Consider the following 23,391-nt stretch of genomic DNA (forward strand, 5'->3'; position numbering starts at 1 on the left):
TGTTTATTTTTGTTTTTATTACATTTAATTGTATATACGCTTTTTAGCTATAAAATTACTGTTCTGTGTAAAATATATTATGATATGATATGTTATACATATATATGATAACAACAACAATAATAATAATAATAATAATAATAAAAATAACAATAATAATAGCAACATAGCTTCATAATTGTTTACATTTTATTATTTTGATAGTTACTTTTATTTCCAAAGTTTTAAAATTATTTTAGAATTTTTCTCATAGCTTTTTTATTGCAATCTTCTATAATATAATAATAATAATAATAATAATAATAATAATAATAATAATAATAATAACAATAATAATAATAATAATAATAATAATAATACCAATAATAATAACAATGACAATAATAATTAAAGCTGCAAGCAGCATTTCCCGGGTTCAAGCGTTTAAGGCCTTTAGGGAGTTTAAGGCCTTAAAGGATTTTCACATACACAAAGTGACAAATAAACAAAGTCATATCGGTGAGTCTACAATCCTCGTGCGAAGCAAAACGAAGTATGAAAACATACTTGGCAATAAAGACCATTCTGATTCTGATTCTGAGACTTTGCCTTACGAGTCAGCACAAAATTGGGTTTTTGGACCTATGGGCATAAACGCGTTTTGGGGCGCTGAAGCGCCCCGGATTGTCCGATTCCGCTGAGATTTTGGCCCTGAGTAACTGTGACCAGTACTACCATCTGATCAAGTTTGAGCTCTCTAGGCCTTACGGTTTGGGCTGCACGACCGTTTCTAGGGCGGAATAATAATAATAATAATAATAATAATAATAATAATAATAAAAATCCTAACAAAAACAATAGGTTTCCAGCGCTTCGCGCTTGAACCCTAATAACAATTAATAATAATAATAATAATAATAATAATAATAATAATACAAATAAATAATATTATTAATAATAATACAAATAACAATAGTAATAATATAATAATAATAGTAGTAATAATAATAATAATATTTTATTATACATATAAATTATATGTATAAGGGTTCACATAGAATAAAAATAATATACTGTATTATTATTTTTCATCTGCATATTTCTAATTATATTACACTATAAATAAAACCAACGTGTAATAAGTATGAACACTTTACATCAGTGATATATGGAGAAAAGAAACTTTATAAATTCTCGGATTATTTTTATTTTCTTTAAATGACGCACCATTCTGTAAATATGCCTTTGGTCGAAATAAAGCATAGCTCCGCCCACCATTTCTAAGGAATCCTAATGGTCGGCGTGTTTGATGGGCGTGGGTTTGCGTGCTACGCCCCGCCCCTTTTCCACAAAACACAGCGGCTAAGGTTTTTAGCAGCTGTGTGGTCATTTTATAATAAACAGTTCTCTGGTCATATCTGTGTACGACATCAGCGCCTGAGGCCAAAGAGAAGGTAATGTGTGAGTGAGAACACGGTGTAAAATGTGAATGCATTGCGTTATAACAGGTAAGTGTTATAATGCGTCTTTTTAAAAAAAAAAAAAAAAAAACCCGTTAGTGCTGGAGTCATTTAACGTTAACGGATGCTAAGCTAACGCAGCTAAGGGCTATTTCATTCAGATTCTCACGGATGTTGAGGCTACATACAGAATGCTAACAAGCGCAGCCGTTTGTCTGCGTATATACTGTTGTACGCGACTACGCAGGTTTTGTCCACACACGCGCGCACGCGCACACACATAAACATATATGCCGTTAAAGGTTTACGTTTTGACCGTTTTTTTTTTAAATGTTCAAATCGAGTGCACGCGCCCCGAACACTTTTAACGGTTATTCCAGGCGACGTTCCCAATCCGAACTGTGTATGGGAGAAAGTACCCGGATGTAGCCGTGGCGTACTTGTTAAAATGTGAGCGCATAGGAGTCGAGTGTCGGTTTAAAACACCGCACACTAACACACTAAACAGTATGTAAACATAGTGCGCATTTACTGTAGTGTTGTGTATAAAGGCCACGAAGGTGGATGGATTAAATCTAAATAAAATCAGTCATAAATAAAGTCTGTCAAACTAATATAAATATATAAGGTAAAGTGTCACCACAAAAAAACAACTTTTATAAAAACTAATATTAATATTATACTAATAATAAACTAATATAAATATAAAAGGTAAAGTGTCACCACAAAAAAACAACTTTTATAAAAACTAATATTAATATTATACTAATAATAAACTAATATAAATATAAAAGGTAAAGTGTCACCACAAAAAAACAACTTTTATAAAAACTAATATTAATATTATACTAATAATAAACTAATATAAATATAAAAGGTAAAGTGTCACCAAAAAACCAACTTTTATAAAAACTAATATTAATATTATACTAATAATAAACTAATATAAATATAAAAGGTAAAGTGTCACCACAAAAAACAACTTTTATAAAAACTAATATAAACTAATATTAATATTATACTACTAATAATATAATGATAATATACTAATATTACTAATAAACTAATACAAACTAATATAAATATAAAAGGTAAAATGTCACCACAAAAAAACAACTTAATAAAAAACTAATATAAACTAATATTAATATTATACTAAAAATATAATAATGATAATATAATACTAATATTACTAATAATAAACTAATCTAAAATGTCACCACAAAAAACAACTTTATAAAAAACTAATATTACTATTATACTAATAATATAATACTAATATTACTGATAATAAACTAATACAAACTAATATAAATATAAAAGGTAAAATGTCACCACAATAAAAAAAACTACTTTTTATTTTGAATCCCTGACTGTTGTATTGTGTGTCATAGTTGACTTACTAATGACAATAATTGTATATTTGTTTGTTTGTAATAGTATTTATTGCGTGTTTTTATCAGTTGCATAGTTCAAATTGGAGATAAACACATTTCTCTTTTCTGTTTACTTTGATTCAGTCGAACATTGTGCCAAATGAAAGGACGTCTTAATTCTGAAACATGTTCAATATTGTTATTATACAATGTTGTTGAAGTGCTAAGTGCACATTTTGGGGGGTTTTATTAATTTTCTGCCATCCCAAGCATTTTTCGCTGACGTCTGGGTCTAGTGTTGTTGTTTTAGATCCTTCTCCGACGTGGTGGTCATGTTATAGTCCCAGGTCCATGGTTTGTGTGTGCAGAAACATTGTTGATGTTCACACACTCCTTACGTCTTTTATATACATTCGGAAGATTTCTAATCGACATCCACTAGATGGTTACGTCCAAACCAAAACATTACCCTTCTCTACTGTTGTTGTGATTGTTGTCCAGGTCTGTGTCTTAAATAAGCAAACACGAGGGTGGTTTCAAATCCAAGCACTATCTCTAATAGGAAAGCTGGTTACTGTTGGTACCAAGTAGGTCATTTCAGACACAGCAGCAGGTTTTTTTTTTTGGACATGGAAAGATTCTCGCTGAACCGTGTTAGTGCATCATGTCAGGGGTGTGAAAATGACTCGATTGATGTGCATCATGTTCACTTAATTTTAAGGGCGGTTTGTCTGGATGTTGACGCCCTGTAATGTTTCATAATTATGGCTCATAGACCATGTTTGTGTTTTCAGTAATTGAATCCCTTTAGTTTGGACAATGCTGCTATCAGGTGTCATTCGGATACCGAGCACGATTATTTGTGCATGAAAAAAATATGCTCAAATATCGTTATGCGATTCAACATGATGTAAATCTGGCACACGTCATCATAGTAATCAACAGCAAAAGACTACATAGACTTGGTAGTTACAAATGTTACATGTAATACTGGTCCATTGTTCACAATAGGCCCTTCTAGCGATAGCTTAAACCTGATAGTGCGAAGAAAGTTACAAACCAGGAGCTGTAGCATCTTCAAAGAACCTTTTAAAATCAGCATTGCAAGTTTATTCAGACAAAAAAAAGACTATAAGCGATAGTAGGTCAGTTAAAATGACTTAATTTACCCAATGTGTTGTTCTTGACCGTTAGCCAGCAGTCAGTGACAGTGAGGCATTCTGACACAATGAAGAGTTATTAATGTAGTCAGCTAATGAAATTAAATCTTAAGTCAGCTCACTAATGCAATAAAGAATGACCCTGGTAGCAGTTATGAGCTGTTAATTGTCACCGTGGAAAGGTTTTCCTTTAATTGATTAATATTAAGTAGGTTATAGTAAATATAGTAAATGTGCTCTCACCACCGTGGTCAGGGAACCAACCCAACCACTGAGGGGTTAAATCTCAGTGCCAGTCCCTAATAGATAAAATAGTAGTGTTGCATCAGGAAGGGCATCCCGTGTAAATCCTGTGCCTAATCAAATATGTTGATCATCTAATCTGCGGTGGCGACCCTGAACAGGGAACAGCCGAAGGACAACAACTCGTTATAGTAAGTGTCAGTATGTTTACTGATATTGATGAGTGGGGGAGGCGATATCGGTATATTTTCCTTATTTCCTTAGCTCTGTGTTGTTCTATGTAGCATCATGGTCCTGGAGAAACGTTGTCTCAGTTAACTGTGTACTGCAACAGATATATATGGTTGAAATGACAATAAAAGCTTCTTGACTTGACTGTGAGACATTTGTAATGTTTGTATGCTACATTTATGTTATTGTTCTTGTTAGTACAGTTACAACAGAGCTCAGTAGTAGAAATATATAGTGTGTGTGTGTGTGTGTGTGTGTGTGTGGTGCCAGTACAGGTGGGTCCTCGGTTAAGAGACTAGACATGAAATTAAAGATGAGCATTTGGCATTTATCATTATCACTTTCTGACCTCAGAAGATTTATTATTATTTTTTGTCAACACAGCAGTGACACTGAAGCATTTAAAATCTCTGTAACGCTGCCGAACCCGATACACTCATACCTCATTCATGAGAAGAATAATGCTTTCTGCTGGGCGGTGCGCCTATGGAATTGCCTTTCCAGTGATTCTGTCTCATAAGCGCTGGTTAATGAGCTGTTTGAGACTTCCATCATTAACCAACAGAGTGCATGGAGATGCAAAACCTTTGATAGTTTTCTGAATCCTTACTCTGTTTTCTAAATTAATTATTTACCCCCTCTTCAAAGACCTGGCACTTTGCCTTGCATCCACTTGTTCTGTGCTACATTAATTTTTACCAAAGCCATGTATCACTCCAGTTCAGCTGAATCTCTCGACTCTCTCGTTACTAATGAAAATGCACTTCTGGCACCTGATCGGATGCTTATTAGGATTTCGCTCTCAGCAGTTCATCAGACAGCTAGCCAGCGATTACAGTGCACACCAACGGCAAGAGCACCAAGCTCAGGCGGACATAGGAAAGATTGTTTCTCTCTGCCGTCTCTCATCCTTATAAAAACGTGATCAGAGACGGCTCAGGTTTGTTATTCTCAACCGTGGCTTGTTTTTCTCTCTTTCTTTCTACAGGACATGGGCCATGAAGGAAACCTGTGAGAGAATGATCTGAAACTGTTCCAGACCATTTATTGAGGTGAGTCATGGCACATGCAAGCATTGAGAAGAGTCATGTGTTATATTAAACTGATGGACAGATAAATAAAAAAAAACATGGAGGCAGTTTTGTACATGACACCTTTCAGCTGTGTAAGCAAAGCACTTCATTCCATGACTCTACAGATTTAAAAGCACGTTACTTGCACAGCCGATGAAGGATTTTATAGCTGGGAGGGCAAAAAGCTTAAGATGCATGTCACAATAATGACTGTTCACTACAAATGTGTTCATTCCTGTATAATAGTGCCATCCTTTGAAGGTGAGAGAGACCTTAAATTCAAGATCACCTTGATCTGTGTTTCAGTATTTTACACTATTATTAGTGCCTCATATCATTGTTCGTAGTTTCTGTGCACACCGGAATCTTTTCATGCATTTATGAAAGAACCCCATCCAATTTTCCAACCATAAATGATATTTTATTGAATTTGTTTGCCAATAACACATTTGGACAGATTTCCACTGCAAAGTGTGTCAGATACTTTGACACCAGGAAATATAAAGACTGCTGTTTCCATTGGTTTTTAGTTCAGCCCCAAATGTTCCTGCTGTTATTTTATTTGGGTACCTGATCATGAGCATCAACATGACCAAGTGCTACGTGAGAATGTGGTCTAAGTGCAGATCGGAACAACTTGCAACACGCCGATTACAAAGATGCCATTTTTTAATTATGTTGTGAAACATAATAAAATGACATGAAATGAGAAGTGGTGAGATCGCTGATTCCGACACGATGACGCGGATTTGTTTACCCTTTTACCTCGCCACCATTTGCACTTGGCTCTCACTGCGGTCAGATATGAAGTATAACTTTAGAAAGAAAAAAATCTATTTAGTTAAGTTGCACTGATGCTTCTGGACATTAATGTGATGACTTCGAATTCTGTCTCCTGCAGCTGTGTGATTTGAGGAGCGAGTCGTTCCAGCATGGAGGCCTCCAACATTTTGCCCGTGCTGAAGAAGAAACTGGCGTTTTTGTCAGGTAACGCATGAAGACAGTTATATCTAATACATGTATTACTGTGCTTCTTGTAATACATTATTGTTTCTATAGTAACAACATTCACACGGACCTGACGGCGTTAACTCCACATAATCTCAGACTAATTTAAAGGTTGATATGAGGAGATGTTATGTTTGTTCATCATTTATACAAGGAGACTCCAGTGTCAGCGCTTTTGTAACAGAACGAGATAAAGCTGTAGCTTTAGGTTTTCCGAAGCACAAAAGTCTTCAGGACTGAGGAGGTTACTTAGTAATGTTATATAATGCTATAACATAAGGGTTAAGAGGAACTTGTGTCATAGATGTTAAATGTAGCTGTAAATGGGTTTAAAAAAATTATGCAGTGGTTTTAAAATAAAAAAAAATAAAAAAAAGTAAATTGTTAGTGTTTATAATTTGCTGTGTGGTCAGGAGCGAAAGCTTGACTTTATCAGAGCAAATTTTTTACACGGTGCTGTTGTTCACTCCATACAGTTTGGAAAAGGACAAATATAGGCATGATGCTCAGGGGTCTGCACACTTTGGGCTGTATAATGAATAGCTTAGCGGCGTTGGCCGTGGATTTCAGACAGCCGCTATGATTTACTGTAAATTTTTAGTTCTAATGAGCTTCAGTTTAACCCACTTCCTCTTCATTAACACTGTATTCAGGTCTTTTGGCCTTTGCTACAAATGAATCTGAGTCAACACCTAGTAGTTGACAACAAGCTTCTAAAACGTGAACTGGATCCAGTTATCATTTCGCAGGTTTTTTTTTGTCACCCGAGTGCAAAGAACAGGGATAATTGTGTGGATATGATGTGGATAAAGTACTTTCTTTATACTAAAGGTACGCTACTGGAATCTTTAAGCAAAGGAGAAGTGTGTTCTCTTGTTGGTGATTAACAATCATTAAGTTTCATGTTAGTAGAATAGCTGACCTGCATCTTTTCAGCATTACATTTACAATGATCATAGTCTCTACAAATGTTTTTTTTGAGCTGTGCTTTTTGGTTCGTGCTGTTTTGCAACTCTGGGTATTTCGAACTATCTTTTCTCTTCCACAGTGACATCTGGAAACAACTTTTGTCTTTGTCTTGCTTAGGAATCTAATGGAGTATAAGCTGATTGAATATGGGGAGCTAAAGCATGAATGACATTTTAAACCTCTAATGTCATGTGCTTGTCAGGTTTACAGTCAAGCCTGTGTGCTTCTGTGATGTCTTAGGATACAGTGATGTTGAAAGATTGGAGATTTCCCTCCAATCAAACTTGTATTTATGTATTTTTATTTTTTTTTTAAATAAGGAACAGACAGTTTATGTAGCGGTCTTGGTGTTTTGTTTCCAGTGAAGCTCTGAGTACAGAGGGGAAAATGAATTCACTGTTTAAGCACTTAGAGTTCGAGAGTGCTTTATTTAATCTCACACCAGATATTGAATCAATTACAGCACTCTTGCTTCTGCCCGCGTGCCTGCGCCCGCGTGCCTGCGCCCGCGTGCCTGCGCCCGCGTGCCTGCGCCCGCGTGCCTGCGCCCGCGTGCCTGCGTCCGTGTGCAGTTTACCAACAAGAATGCATGTTATACTTTTTATCTGTTTAAAGTTACTTTTAATGTTGCAGTATGTCAATGAGACCTGTTAGCTATCACTTTTGATACTCTTTAACATTTGTTCTCTCAACAGCTTCTCAAATTGTTTTCTCTTTCTTTTGAAGCTAATTACACAGAAATGTCCTGTTAATATCCAGTTGTGAGAAGCATAAAGAAGCAGCTTTACATCTGCCTATTATACAGCTTTGACACCGAAGTCTCTGTCCATAAATAATAAACAAATAAGTTTCATTATAGGCTTTTTCCTTTGTTAAGTGAAACATAGCATTTGAATGAGTGCATTAATATAAACTTGGTGCCTGTAGTCCAGCCAAGAATCCCTGGTTCGTATAGGATTATGCTAAATTCATTATTTTAGGTTAGAGAAGTTGTGATGTTGTGCATCTGCTTTATGTATGTGATTTGGTTATTGAGCTCTCTTCATTTTTTTTTTCGTTCTCTTCAGGAGGTAAAGACCGACGCAGCGGCCTAATCCTGACCATCCCGCTGTGCACGGAGCAGACGAGCATGGAGGAGCTCAGCTCCACACTGGACTACCTGCTCAGCATCCCCAGGTCAGCACACTCCAACCTTATTTCTACAGCATGCTGGGTTTTATGCTTATGCTGTGCACTAGAAGACAGAGGGTGCGTGTCACTGAGCACTCTAGCTTCCTTGGTCATGAATCAGTATATTGTCTACAAGAGTTAGGGCACTGGTAAGGACTCTGGCTCACTGCATGTTGGAACACTGATGACTCAATTTCCAGAGACATGACTACATGCTCGTGTTGTAAACACTGCCTCTGGCATTTATCTTCAGCAGGCTGGGCCAATATCATTCAGATTTTTTTGTGTGTGTGTCTTACATTATGAAATACTTATAAATACTTTTATATATCCTTACATCATTTATACCTACTGGATTTTTAACACCATTAAAACTTAGACGTGAACATCAAAATTGGTTAAAATTCTTAACCTAAGTGACCATTTGAGAACCACAACAAAGATAACAAACCGTTTACGTTTGTAGGTGTAAGTTGTCTGAGAGTTTTTTTTAGGGCATGAACTCACTGGTGTGATGGAGAAAATGGTTAAATGTTCAACTCGCTTATCAGTGCACTGGCTGCTGAATTAGGGAGCTGATTGAGACACATCCATAGAGTGATGTCTGGCAAATCGAACTCTTTCAAATGCTATAACTTTAGAAGAGCCTTTACAGCTTAGTGTCTTGTCCTCGGTTACATGACCGTGGTGGCCTCACCTCCGAAGACCGAACATACAGAATACACATCTTCTAGAACGTGGGCGTTTAGGATGGACTGAGATTAAAGGCATAGGAGAGGATTATGCTCTAATGCTTTTAACATTTGTTATTTATTATTCTTGGATTATGTTGATCGTCTGCTGTATCAGTCCATGTGAAATGAGCTGTTACTATAGAAACTGATACGTATGTGATGTGAGGGGGGAAAAAAAACCAAAAAAACACTGCTGCTGTGAACACAGGGTTATTTCCCAGTAAGTCTATATGAGAAAACAGGAAAGATTTGTAGCCTAAGCCGCTTAAACATTTTAAAATTCATGTAATTACTTTGCTCTTGGCTTTGTGGAAGTCAAATTTCAATCCTTAATTTGACCCTCTTGAGCTTCCTGTTAATTATTAAACGTGTCGCATGTAGAGTTCCCACACCCGTCCCTCTCAGATTGCTCTCTGCTGATATCCTATAAGTGATTTAATGAGACTGGCGCCTGAACACAGCCCTCCAGACTGATCCAGAGTGCCATTTAAATGCCAGCTGAGCCGTGCTGCAGTCTGACAAGCGCCGCCGTTTCAGATTTGGCGTGTATTTTTGGAATATTTGAGTCACTCTGAGGGCACTGTGTGCAGAATATCACCTTCCTGCCAAACAAATGAGTGTCTTTTTAGTGTGTAGGACTGAATACATGATGTGGAAGGTTATAGCGGATTCTCACTCTCTCTCTTAATTGTACATCACCGTGTGGAGCTTCTGAGAGTCGCTTACCTTTCGGTTCATTCATTCGTTTCTTAATTCTTCTGTGACCATCTACGTCTCGGTGTTTGTGTCTCTGTTCTGTCTTTTTTTTATTTTTTTATTTCCTATTTCTGTCTGGCTTCTGTTATGGCAGTGAGACACTTCAAGCGTCTTCTGTTTTTATATAAAATTAAAGAAAAAAAATGAGGCTAAAAAATAAACTAATTTCTTTGATCTTTTTGTTGATAATAAATACAATAATAACGAATTTAATGCTCAAGTCTGCACCCAGATTTTTATGGGGGTGATGCTTATAATAATCAATTATAAATCTTTATCAGGTTGAAGATTTCCTTTTAATTCGATTTGCACAATTACAAACATTGCTTTTTTTTTTTTTTTCTTTTTTTTTTTTTTTAGGTTCTTGACTGTTTGTAAAATGGCAAGCTCTAGATTCAGTTTGCTGTTTTTCAGATTATTTTCCTGTGGCACTGACACACCAAATTCAAAGACACTTTTTAGGTGCACTGAATGTCACCTTGCACGGAAGCCTTTTAGACCATCACTTTTCCTCACACCTTGCACCATTTCAGAAGTAAAATTACAGAGCACAAGTCCTCCACCAGTCTAGAACTATAATCACTGTTTCTCCAGAATCACAAAAGCAGGAAGTTAAAGCAGTAACATAATTAAATCCAACCTGTTACTCGCCTGCAGACTCGAGCGCTGTTAGCTTCCACACCTGATGTAGATCGTGCAGTGGTTTGGTCACCAAGAACCCCAGAGAGCTGTTCTCAAGAGGGTTAAGGGATCAGATTTCAGGATCACAACCAGGCTGGAAAATAGCATTCACACTTCGACAGCTCAGGGCTCACATGGCGCAAGCTTTATTTTTAAAGCTGAAGTTGCAGTTTGTTGCTTTCCTTTACATCTTGGTACATACTCATGTGCCATAGATGCGTGTTCTTTCTGTCTCATCTCTTTATTGTATATCACCCTATATCGCTGCTTCCATGTATTGCTCTCAGTCTCTGTGGTGCTGTGCGTGTTTGCAGTGAGAAGTGTAAAGCACGTGGTTTCACCGTCATCGTGGACGGCCGGAGGTCTCAGTGGAACGTGGTGAAGACGGTGGTTCTGATGCTGCAGGTAAGAAGAGATGAGCTTGTTCACACTTACACGCACTGTACAGCTTATTACACAGCGACACACTTGTACACTATAGTCACATCAGAGGAAGCCTGTTTCCAACGTTATCAGCTAATAGTTTTTGGCAGGAAGTAGCCGATTGTGTTGTAGACCGAATTGTTTCCTGCCTACGTGTGCTAAGATTTCCTTTACTTTTGTCTGCTATATATATATATATATATATAATCAGCCCTCAGTGATGAAAAGGTTTAAATCTGTTACTTGTGTAGAGCCAGATGATGTCTTGCGTTTACACTTGTATTCAATATATAACCGATAATATATCCATTATCACATTAGCAGGTTTAAACCAAAGCACAGCTTTGAAATGGTTCACAGATTATTTGTAACATGAACCACACTTTGGTGTGCGTGCGTGTGTGTGTGTGTGTGTGTGTGTGTGTGTGTGTGTGTGTGTGTGTGTGTGTGTGTGTGTGTGTGTGTGTGTGTGTGTGTGTGTGTGTGTGTGTGTGTGTGTGTGTGTGTGTGTGTGTGTGTGACCAACAAGCGTAGAGAAGTATTTTAATAAAACCCCGTGTGATCTGACCTACTTCAGTCAGCCTGTTGGCTTATGCATGTGCCTCTTCTTTAGGAGAATATATTTTCAGAATCTTCCTTGCTGATCCTCTGTGAGAATCTAAAACCCATTTACACCTTTTGGTATCCTTCTGTATGTTGGGGCCTCTATCAGGATCTGGATTGATCCTGATGACGGCTTAATGCTCTACTGTATTGTATTATGAAGAAATCTCCCACTTGAAATGCAAACAAATCTAATCAGAGATTAGGAAGTCATCCAGCTCTGAGCAACAGGGTCCTTTGCTTGGTTTGTGCATCGTGTGAGAAATGATGCTTTTTCTGATACGATCACGCACACTTATATATACAACTATATTTGAGTCAGTGGTAATAAACACACCCCAATGTCCGAGCTGAATCACTGGAAGATTTGCATGCTTAAGGCTGATTTGTACACCGGTCCTCTAGTCATCTTTCATGTCACTTGTGTACGTTCTCAGCAATTAGGATGTGGTTCAGGGTCACTGTATATAGAGGAGAAAGTGTAGCACCATGTGGCACTGTGACCCCAAATGAATAAACTTGTTAAAAATTGTTATGCATCACAGCACATACTTGTATATTGGGTAATATTGCTCCTATTACATTTAGTGTTTGAAAACAAAAAACTTACTGGAAGGTCTGTTTCGAATACCAGTCTCCTAAATTTTTAGATTTTTAAAATGCCCACTGAGGGTTTTTGTTTAGAGATGTAAGTGGAACGCAGGCTGTGCCCCAATTGTGCAAATCTTTTATTTACTGATGAGTACTTGCTAGTGGCATCATGTGCTGTCTTCCTTTATTTAAACATAGTCAGCCACCATCCACTTAAGACTCCATTGAACATTTTAAATCTGCTTAAACCAAAATATAATTCTAAACCGAACGGGGTCGGAGTGTGATTTGCCTGAGAAGCATTCTGGGATAGAAGGAAGCATTAAGCCTTTCCCACAGAGACATGTCTGCTCTTCTGCTGCTTTGTGTTGCACTAGGCTGATCTCCTAGCCCTTGACCTGGATTTCTTGAGTATATTCAGTTTGGCAGATCTCTCCCATATTTCCACAGTCAGCACTGAATAATGGTGTCAAAGCATCTTTCTGCCCAAAATTGGCCTTCTCCTTGTGCCTGAGGGGGATCTGGCTGAAAACGGACTTCTCCACGTCTGCTTCTCATTTGGTGACACAGTTCGCTTCATGAGGGAAAGAAAAAAAAAGACCACTTTCATGTAAAAAAAGAACGAAAGAAAGAAACCGATGACGAACTTCCAGAAATTGACAGATTGACCTGCACAGTTTGAAGCTCTATTAAGCTCAGTCACTCATGAAGGTATGATTGATGAGCTGACGTGCCAGGACGAGCGGAGATCACAGACGTGCCAAAATCTATGCTTTACTCAAAGCCTTTACACTCTTTCATCCCAACCTGAAAATCAGCTGTCATGCCAAACGGCGCACATTTTGTCCTGGAGGAATTCTGCTTCACCGAAGATGCATGGAACACGAAAGACACATTTTCTGTCATACAACAGCTTCAAATCAAGGAGGTTGAACGCTAATTAGTGCTTCATCAAAGTCGCCAGCCACTTCTTTTCAAACTGATGTTTTTCATTTTGCTTTGTGAAGCTGGTAAGCAGTGGAGCCCGGACACATTTGTTTCATTGTGTTCTCAAGTCTCGATGATTGATTAAATAAACAAGCAAACAAATGACTAAATAAGATAAATACTGTTTCGTGTACTGACATTTCCTTCAGTCAGCTAACTGCAGTACAATCAGCATTAACTTTCCTGTGTGCTGTTAAAGAGCAGCTTATAATGCAGCTTCACGTCACTCTACATCCTGTTATGAACCAAATTCCTACATTTCTTGCTGAATGCGTTTGGAGCTCATCGTATAGGTGTTCTTGTGGTTATCAGTGTAATAGTTTTAATTAGAAATTTAACGGCTGTTAATCTGTAAGGATTACTGTAAGGGTGCTGTTTTACTAAGTGTGTGTGTGTGTGTGTGTGTGTGTGTGTGTGTGTGTGTAGAATGTAATCCCAGCTGAAGTGTCCTTGGTGTGTGTAGTGAAGCCAGATGAATTCTGGGATAAGAAGGTCACCCATTTCTGCTTTTGGAAGGAGAAGGACAGACTTGGCTTTGAGGTGAGTACTGCACTCTCTCTCTCTCTCTCTCTCACACACACACACACTCACACACACTCACACACACACACACACTCTCACTCACTCTTTCCCTCCCACTCTTTCTCCCTGTGTTTGCCGTTCCTTCTTACTCGGTGCCATTGTAGGAAAGGCTTGTCCTCATAGCATAGGATTTTTGTCTTTCATCTAAAGTCATCTGTCAAGTCAGTTATCATGTTCTCATTCTCTGGCTTTCATCACAAATGATGCAGCAAATCACTTATTTTCACCCACAAACCATTGCATAATTTGATGTCGGATGTTTCATGATACACGGCGGACAAATGATTAAGGGGTTTGATTTTTTACTTTTACATTTTTATTTATTATCACATTAACGTTTGAACGGTGTACGTGTCAGAAGACATGCTGTTTTACTTTAAACAGATTGTGAGCTTAAGATCCTTCTTCACTATGCACACATAAAAGGATATCGTTTTTTTTCTGATACCAATTCCACGCTTCAGATTCAGATTTTCAGAAGTCATGTCTGTATCAGCAAGAGGACAACTTAAAACGATGCCTTGTTCATGAAGCGCCAGTCTTCTGAGTGCAGCTGATCAGGTTCATCTCTCAAGACAAGCAATATGTTTAGTTTATTTATTTAGTGTTTAGTTTAGGTCACCTTAGTGAGTTATTTTTTTTCCACACTACGGCACTGAATGTGCTTGTATAAAATCAGATAGTGTTGCAGGTGCAGTCAGAGGCACCCTGGGGCTTCCTGCTTTATAACGAGGTCATTTCCTCCTCTGACTTACTGTAATAAACCATAATGAAAAGGGCTGAGACCCAAATATTCCCCATTGCTGTTCACAAACAAGTCGTGCAAATGGCTGCCTTTAAAGGTTTTCTTTACACCGTCTAGGTGTACGTGTGTGTGTGTGTGTGGCCTGAGACAGGCTTGATTACTTCGCTTTCACTCATTAAGAGATATGATTGTGATCAAGACACAGGTTGTGTGGTTGGTTGTTTTGCAGGATGTTATTTACCTCTCGTTAGTTAATTTCCACTCAAATGACCATCTCTTTCATGACCTTAGATTCAGCAACACAGTCCACTTTAAGTTGAATAACTTTGTTTGCAGGCAGTGATTAGGTAGGAATAAAAGTTTTAGGGTTCAGTCACAGACCTCAAAATATGTAGCGATAAATATGTCAGTTAGCTGAAATCTACGGAGGCTTATTTAGTGTCGTCTTTAATAACGATGTCCGTCAACAACGTGAGGTTAACTCTGTCTGTAGTGTAAGCTTTGTCTCGAAACTACAGCACAATGTGTATATATTCAATAAAACATTCGTGACAAACGTGCGTTTGTAATTAGGGATGCACTAAAACGGTGGCAGCGGAGAACGATGAAAAACAACCTTTTTTGACTTTCAGGCAACCGAGAGGATAAAAGTCTTTAATGATGTGTCAGTTCAAACACTTTTCAAACTAATGCGACGGTAATGAAAACGTTTCCTTAAAATTCGTCATGTTTCTCTTTCCCTGCCTTTGTACCCGCCAGCTCAGTTATCTCCTAATGAAAGCACTGACTTCATTACGAATGATTCTTTTCCCCCCAATATAAAAATAGAATAAAAATAGCTTTCATATAAAGACAATTGCCCAGATAGCAACATTTGAAATTCCACCTGCTGGACTTTTGTATTAAAGGTGGGGTCTCCGTTGTTTGAAAGCCAATGTTGACATTTGATATCACCAAAACAAACACGCCCCAACCCAAATGTTTTTGTTTTATTTGTTTATTTATTTATTTATTTTTAAATAAATTTTGTGAATGTGTAATTCAAAACAAATGTGTTTATTGCCCAGTACTACTGCTCAGGTAGGAGGAGCTTGGTCAAGTCAGACTCCACCCCCTAGACTTTTGGCTCTACTGCAAGGAATTTTCTTTCACACTTTCTTTGCCCTGATCACAAGTTTGGATTGACTTGTGAGTCCCACTGAATGGAACTTGACTATTGACGATGGGAAAAGTTATCGCTACACATATAGCCGTAGGTGATTTTAAAAAGGAAAGTCTCGTTCTAATCTCAGTTTTGGGGAATTAGAAAAACCTTTTCTCTGATTAAGGTATCAGACCTATGCTAATGCCTGCAGTAGTCTAGGAGTCTCGGTGCATAGTGAATTTGTGTACTTTTTCTACACTAATAAAATGGATTGAGCATGGCTTGTGATCATGGTCATCATGTTAGAACAGAGAAAAATTCCACCACATGTACAGTGTATTGGATTCATCAGTGCTGACACAGAGGAAGCACACACGTGTATAAACGTGATGTTCAGCTACATGGTAGAACGGGGATGAGCTCTCCTGTCAGTCATGCACACTTCCTTTTTGTCGGCTCTGCCTAAGCATAAACAAATAATGTCAGTGTTCTTGCAGGAGAGTCATATATGATAGTGTGTGTGTGGCAATTTAATTTGAGCTACACCTGTTTCAGGATATAATATGGGCCAGTGCTCCCCTCTGGGCAGTTTTCCTCTCTACCGCCCGTTCTGCTGAAGCAGATGGTGCCGTCTGGCTTAGAATGGAGCTCGCAATACTGATTGCAGTCCGCGAGGTGACCTGAAAGGGGTTAGTTTAGGGAACACTTAGCACCATACCCCTGAGTAACATACACTCTGACTAAAGACGTTTAACATAGCTGATGACAGACAGACAGCACAAGGACCTTCTTGTATTCAACAATCCCCTAAAAAGCTGACAAATCCTCATTTGCCATCAGTGTGGAAGCATATGGAAAACGAGAGTCTCTCTCTGTCACTCGGGCCCCAGAAGGCCAGTTATTTTAGCTTTGCACATTTTTTCGTTCTAATTGTATGTTCTTTTCTCCCCCACCAGCTTAGGAAATAGCCCAGTGACTTCCACAACAGCTGGCTCTTACTCAATGCTGTGCTGAGGCCGGCCTGGTAGTTTTATAGCAGGAGGTGAAGTGCTTTAAGTAGCTTATTTTGCTGCCAAAAGTTAAGAGCCTGTGATTTTCTCAGCTTTCAGGCAGAGTAACTTTGCTCACGTGTAACTATTGATATTTGAATTTTTCTCGCTGTGAGAAAGAATCTCTTAAGAAAGAAGTTTTATTCTTTTAAAGAACACACATGCACAGTACACGCATCATCCTGCGCCATAATATATAGCCAAATGCTGGTGGGTAGTGGGGGGTTAATACTACCCTGTTATGTCATGTTTGAACCCCAGATCTATCTAGAATATAGAGCCAAATGTATGTGGACGTCTGTCCATCACACGTTCTTCCTGACTGTTGCCAAGAACGCGGTTTATAGTATGTCTGTCAAGCTTTTCTTCACTGGAACGAAGAGACTGCTGAAATCTTTGGGATGAACTGGAACACCAACTGCATTACAGACCTCAGTACCTGAAATCACCAACGCTCTTGTGGCTCAGTGGACAAATCCTCACTGCCAGGCTCCAAATCCTAGTAAAACTGTGGGTCCAGAATCTAGTGTAGTATTTATTTGTAGTAACATGCACTATGCTAATGTTAGTATACTAATGCCTTTTGTTTTACTAAACAGTTCTTTACAGTGTCTAATGACGAGCGACACTGTCAATATTATCCATGTAATTGGACAAAAAGACAGACTTCTGTTAACAGCTACATTTATTAGCGCCGCATCACATACCAATGGGTTTATGTTTCCGCTTAACAGAGAATTCACACACAGCAGCAACTCCAAACCTGATGTCGCTGACTGCTCCAAAGGAGATGGGAATTGAACTCCCTGGTACTGCTTAGATGCCAAACTCAGTTTGCCAAGTTTTTTTTTAATTGGTATATTGAAAAGCCAGGAATCCTTTTTTAAAAAAACAAACAAAAAAAACACACAGTGATGACTAGCATATGTGCAGAGTGAAAGCTTAATTGGTAAAGGATTCAAGAAATATATCTTACGGTTAAATTGTCAAGGTCGTTTCAAACCTTGGCTGAAAATGAAATGTCACAATTCAGCAATAACTTGATTTAATGAGATTTTTGCAGTGGACCAGGGAGAAATTTGTTTGCATTTAGTTTCTCCCTCACACTCGTTTTTCCTCTGGAGCCAAACCATCTACAGTCAGAACAAATTTTCCAGTAGAGCAAAATTACTGCCTTTTCAGTCAGTGGATTGTTAGCTGCTGGGTTGCTAAAATAAAACACATTAGAGCATTCAGTCGCACTAGTTAATGAGATTATGGTTTGTTTTCCTCTGCTGGGTTTTAATAAAAGTGCATGATTTGGCAGATCACTTTAATAAATAGTGCTAATTAATCTCGAAAGTCACGCAGCTTCACAGAGCGGTAATTTGACTAAAAGGGCATCGTGTCTTCCAGAAATGCCGAACCAATTATGTAAATTAGGATCGATAAACTTCTATGAAAATCGATAAAGCCCTTTTTCGTCAGTGTCTATCAAATGTACGTGACCTGTGCATGGACAAATGACTCCCTTTGGAAGCTTGCTCTGAGTCTTGGCTCCTGAGCTGTGTTCAGGGTCAGTGTATTTGTTGGTATTAAGAGGAAGAGTAAAATAATTTGGAGAAGTAGGACATCACAAGAACATTTCATTCATTTAGTTACTTATTCAAGCCTGGTGTCACACGATGCAGTGGCCAAGGGGGAGAAGAGAGCTCAAAAAGGAGATCGATCTGTGTTTCTGAGCTACACACACACTTACTCTAAAGGGTTTGCTTGTCTTATGAGATGCTAAGCCTCTTTCGCTTGTCCTCTGATGCCTTTGAAATAAATCCGTGAAATAAGACGGGCTGTGTTGCTCAATGTCAGAACACTGAGTCCCTGCTAAGGTCTTGTGATGTTTCTGCACAGTTCATATGGAATCAAACCCTTCAGGGGACACTAGCACAGTGGGGTTACTGTTACACAAACATGCCGATTTTCATTCAATAAAGGCATCTAACTTTATGTAATGTTTAACGAAACAAGTTAGCTCAGATAATTAACAGGTCTCCCTTAACACTTTTTTTTTCCTTCACTGTTTTAATAAGTAGATAAGACTAAAATTGGGGCTTGTTACTGTTACTGAGACACAGTAATCTGTGTTGAAGATTTTCCCATGTTGGGGAAACTTTTACAGTTTACACTGGAACCTCCTTCCAACAATCCTAAATAAATGTCTCCTTTATCTCAGAGAAAACGTCACCATATCAACATTCACACACGTTTTTGTGTCTGCTCATGTTTAAAAATAATATAATAGGTTAGAATACACACCATGAACAATAACGTGGGGTTCTTCTTGTAACTGGAACCAGTGTTTGCGCCGCTGTTATAGAAAAGTAATCAACAATCAGAATAGAAAATTCAACTGCGCTGTGGTGTGGCTTAAAACAACAGTGTGTGTGTGTGGATTTTGTCATTAATTTTTCAAATGAAGCCCTGCTTTCAGGTCACGATTGTTGACTCAGCTGAGGATATCTGAAAAGCCATCCAAATTGTCCTCCCCCTTACTCTCTCTGACACAGACAGCTGCCCAAAGATTTTACGGTGTTTTACACACTTTTCCCACGTCATTGTTTGCTCCTTTAACAGCTCTTGTGTTTAGTTTGGATCACTTGTAAGCATGTGTTAAATTAATAAATGTACAACATGCGCATGTAGCACCTCGGGGTCAAAACAGAGACGCTTTGCACTCCGGGTTTCCTTCAGCACCTTAGTATGCGACTAATGAAAGTCGATGATCTTTACGGCAGTCGTCTGATTCCAACCCGGCAGACGCCTGTCTACACCTGCTGTCTCTGCCTCCTCCGTCTTTAAATACCAGGTCAATTATTCATGCATGATTAACCTTGCCTGACATTTTGTCAACGTCCTTATTATTTTTCTGCATTAGCGGTGTCAGATCACGACACCGTTCACACACAGCAACCAGTTTTCTATCTGTGGCATTTTATGAACACGAGTTAATGACCGTTAATGACATTTCGGATACGATTACAGCTGAATTTTTTCCCTTTAATATAAATGTTGTTCCTCTCTGAGCAAAGACTACCACTAAGTCTGCTAAGTGATTTGTCAATTTCTCTGAATCCCATTTTCGTGTTTGTAGGTGATCCTGGTCTCAGCTAACAAGCTCACACGCTACATCGAGCCTTGTCAGCTGACTGATGAGTTTGGAGGGAGTCTGCAGTATGACCACATGGACTGGCTGAACAAGAGGCTGGTCAGTAACTAGCTCCGCTATCATTTTTTATACCTTTGTGCCTTAGATTGAGTTACAGGGCAGATTCTTTATTACAACAGAAAACCATGCAGTCTTGAGAATCCTGATTCAAAGCAGAGCTTAAACTGTACACTGCCTTGTGTTTTCATTCTCCGTCCACGTGTTCACTTTCTGTAGTGTTACAACATTCTCCATACTTGGCTGTAATTACAGCTGCAGCTCCTCTGGGATATGTCTCTTATCAGCTTTGTACATCTGGATCCTGACTGTTGCTCAAGCTCCATCTATCAGGTTTGATGGCGAATGTTGGTTAACAGGCTTTTCAACACATTCAAGTTCTTCTCTCCTTTAGCTCTGGCATTATGCTGAGTAGTGCCGTGCTGTCAGAAGGTGAACCAAAGCAAGCCATGGTCTCAAACCTTTGCATTCACATTTGCATTTGCTATGTATTTGACTTCAACCTTGACTAGTTTCTCAGACTTGGCTGATAAAACACATGCACACATGAGGCACCAGGTTTCACTGTGGGGATGGCGTTGTTGGGATTCATAAGCAGTGTTTGGTTTCCTGACAACACCCTGCCGATAACACCCCCCACCCCCCACCACCGCAAACTCCTCCGTGTGGCCCAGCTCTGTGGCATGCCTAGATTAGGACATGTATGAACAGCTTATATCATCCACTGTAAAACAGCGGATTTAATGGTGGTTACTGGGTTCGTTTATTTTTTGTTTATTTATTTTTATAACATACCAAATCCCAGGATAGTTTTATTAGTCTTTTGGTTTTTGTAATGCTGCTTGTTTTGTTTGTCCTCTGTGTTCTTCCAGTACGAAGAACAGTAATGTTTTTTTTTTTTTTAATATATAAAGTATTACAGTAATTGTATTCTGAGGGCAATTGATTGTACAATAATTAGTTGCCCCTGTGGTTTCCAAGTATTGGGGGGGTCCATATTTATGCAGTCACATCTTTTTGCAAATTTGTTTAGTGACTAATTTGATAAATATTATTGTTTTTCTCCGTACTATTATGAGCTGTTTTGTTAAGATTCATGATGTAGCTTCCCGAGCTGCAACACAACAGTTTTTTTACAATGACTAATTTTGCACTGCACACTTTTCATAATTCTGTGTTTTCCAGGTGTTTGAAAAATTCACCAAGGAGTCGACGTCCCTGTTGGACGAACTCTCGGTCATTAATGAAAACGAAAAGACCAGCCAGTCTGACAAGTCCAGGTAATCGATGACACCGTTTCAGACTCATGCACTCCTCTCTCTCTCTCTCTCTCTCTCTCTTTCTGTCTCTCTCTTTCTGTCTCTCTCTTTCTGTCTCTCTCTTTCTGTCTCTCTCTTTCTGTATCTCTCTTTCTGTATCTCTCTCTCTCTCTCTCTCTCTCTCTCTCTCTCTGTATCTATCTCTCCATCTCTCTCTCTCTTTCTTTCTCTCTCTCTCTCTCTCTCTCTCTCTCTCTCTCTCTCTCTCTCTCTCTCTGGCTTTCATTAACGCATATTAATTATTCATGAAGTCTTCTGCTCTCCGATTACTCGAGTGATTCAGTGCTATCAGCTGGTCCCGCAGCAGGAGCTAGTGATAATGGGAACAAGGAAAAGAGGCACTTCATATAAGGAGCCAGGTTCTATTCTGTACATATCCTAATGGACTTGGTGATGGTTCTTGCTCATGTGCCTGCTTGAAATGGTGCTAGCGGTGGAGTCATAAAAGCTTTCCTTATGACTAAATGCACTGCTCAGACTAGTGTCAAAATGTGTTACTACTCTAAAGTATAATAACGTAGCTGTTGCTTTAGCTGATCGATTTTACCGTTTGTTATTAGTCGGCTATTTAATACGGCGCACTCTGGAAGGGATAACATATTTTGCGGTTTAACACATGCGCTCGTGAGTGCCTTCCACCCTCTTTCATATGCATGAGCTCAGTCGTTTTGCTGTAGTCGACAGGGTCGAGAGCATATGGGCCTCCTACCCAGAGAACAGTTTTACTGGCATGGTTCCAGAATTATTATTTATGTTTATTATTATTATTATTATTATTATTATTATGTTTAATAAAACACTTTTTTATTCTGTTAATTCAGGCCCAAAATAAGATTTAAGATTCTGTACCAAGTTCTTAGAGAAATTATTAGTGGCCCAGCAGTGGCAGCTTGGTGGTTCTTAGATTTGACCTCCCAACCTTCTGATCAGTTTTCTACTATATTTTCCTGGCTGTTTGTTATGTGATCAGGCTCCATTTACAACATGGTGTCCAAGTTGTAGAAGAAGCTGAAGAGAAGTTAAAGAGAAGGAACATTGGCTTTAATTTCACTTTGGAATTTTACAATAAACGTAGCAAGTAGAAGCATTCAAACAACCTTTTAGCCCAAGGCAACAGCAGACAAACACAGAGCGTCTGAAAAGAACAGGAGAAACGTTGGCCTGTATTCTCTTCAGTTGAGGATGGTGAAAAATACAGATCTGTCAAATCTGGATTGAACTAAATTCACAGATACCTTCATAAATTATGAAATTCCCCCAGGACCACATGCAAATTTAACCTTGTCCAAAAAGGGCTTAAGACGTCCAACATTTAGGTGCTGTGTCCTTAGGCACAGTCTTAGTGTGTGTTATTAGACGGAAAATGTGACATTCGTAATTATCTTCCCTAAAAAAAAAAAAACCTTAAAATTTCATAGCCTTTTATCCTCGTGGTTAGACGCAGCACAGTAGAATTTAGGGCTGTAGCTATTGAATATTTTAGTAATCGAGTATTCTACCGAAAATTTAATCGAGTAATCGGATAAAAAGTATTTTTGCTTAATTAAAGAGCAATATTAAATATACAAGAGAAAATAAGACGGGTCTCTTAAAATGAACAACGAATTCAGGGGTTGCCAACCCGCGGCTCCCGAGCCACATGCGGCTCTTTGCCCGGTTTCATGCGGCTCTTGCGTTCATACCGGAGTTTGTATTTGTGTCTTTTTAATATGCGTGTTCGCTTCGCTTGAGTTCAATGCGGTATTTTCGTCAAACGCGCATGTGAGTGGGATGAAAATGCCTCAAAGTTTTCCAGTAGGAGCAAGATCATTTGAGTAAACAATTTGTGTCAAGTTCGCCCTCAAAATGGCAGGAAAGAAAAGGTGATGTTCATGTGTGCCCATGTGTATAATGCGGCTCTTTAATAAAA

The 23,391-nt window shown here is 38.5% G+C and overlaps 1 protein-coding gene across 1 annotated transcript in view; it reads left to right on the forward strand.

The window, feature by feature from the left end:
* The first annotated feature begins 1,300 nt into the window (after positions 1–1,300).
* sestd1 (SEC14 and spectrin domains 1) overlaps positions 1,301–23,391 on the forward strand; it is a 50,459-nt gene continuing 28,368 nt past the window's right edge. Inside the window, exons 1-8 of the mRNA XM_060877040.1 lie at positions 1,301–1,433; positions 5,438–5,501; positions 6,424–6,509; positions 8,567–8,675; positions 11,155–11,245; positions 13,871–13,984; positions 20,092–20,205; positions 21,349–21,443. Coding sequence (XP_060733023.1) covers positions 6,455–6,509; positions 8,567–8,675; positions 11,155–11,245; positions 13,871–13,984; positions 20,092–20,205; positions 21,349–21,443 — 578 coding nt within the window. The 5' untranslated portion in view covers positions 1,301–1,433; positions 5,438–5,501; positions 6,424–6,454. The remainder of the gene's footprint in view (positions 1,434–5,437; positions 5,502–6,423; positions 6,510–8,566; positions 8,676–11,154; positions 11,246–13,870; positions 13,985–20,091; positions 20,206–21,348; positions 21,444–23,391) is intronic.

The sequence above is a fragment of the Tachysurus vachellii genome, chromosome 8 (genome assembly GCF_030014155.1).
Source record: "Tachysurus vachellii isolate PV-2020 chromosome 8, HZAU_Pvac_v1, whole genome shotgun sequence".
Lineage (NCBI taxonomy): Eukaryota > Metazoa > Chordata > Actinopteri > Siluriformes > Bagridae > Tachysurus > Tachysurus vachellii.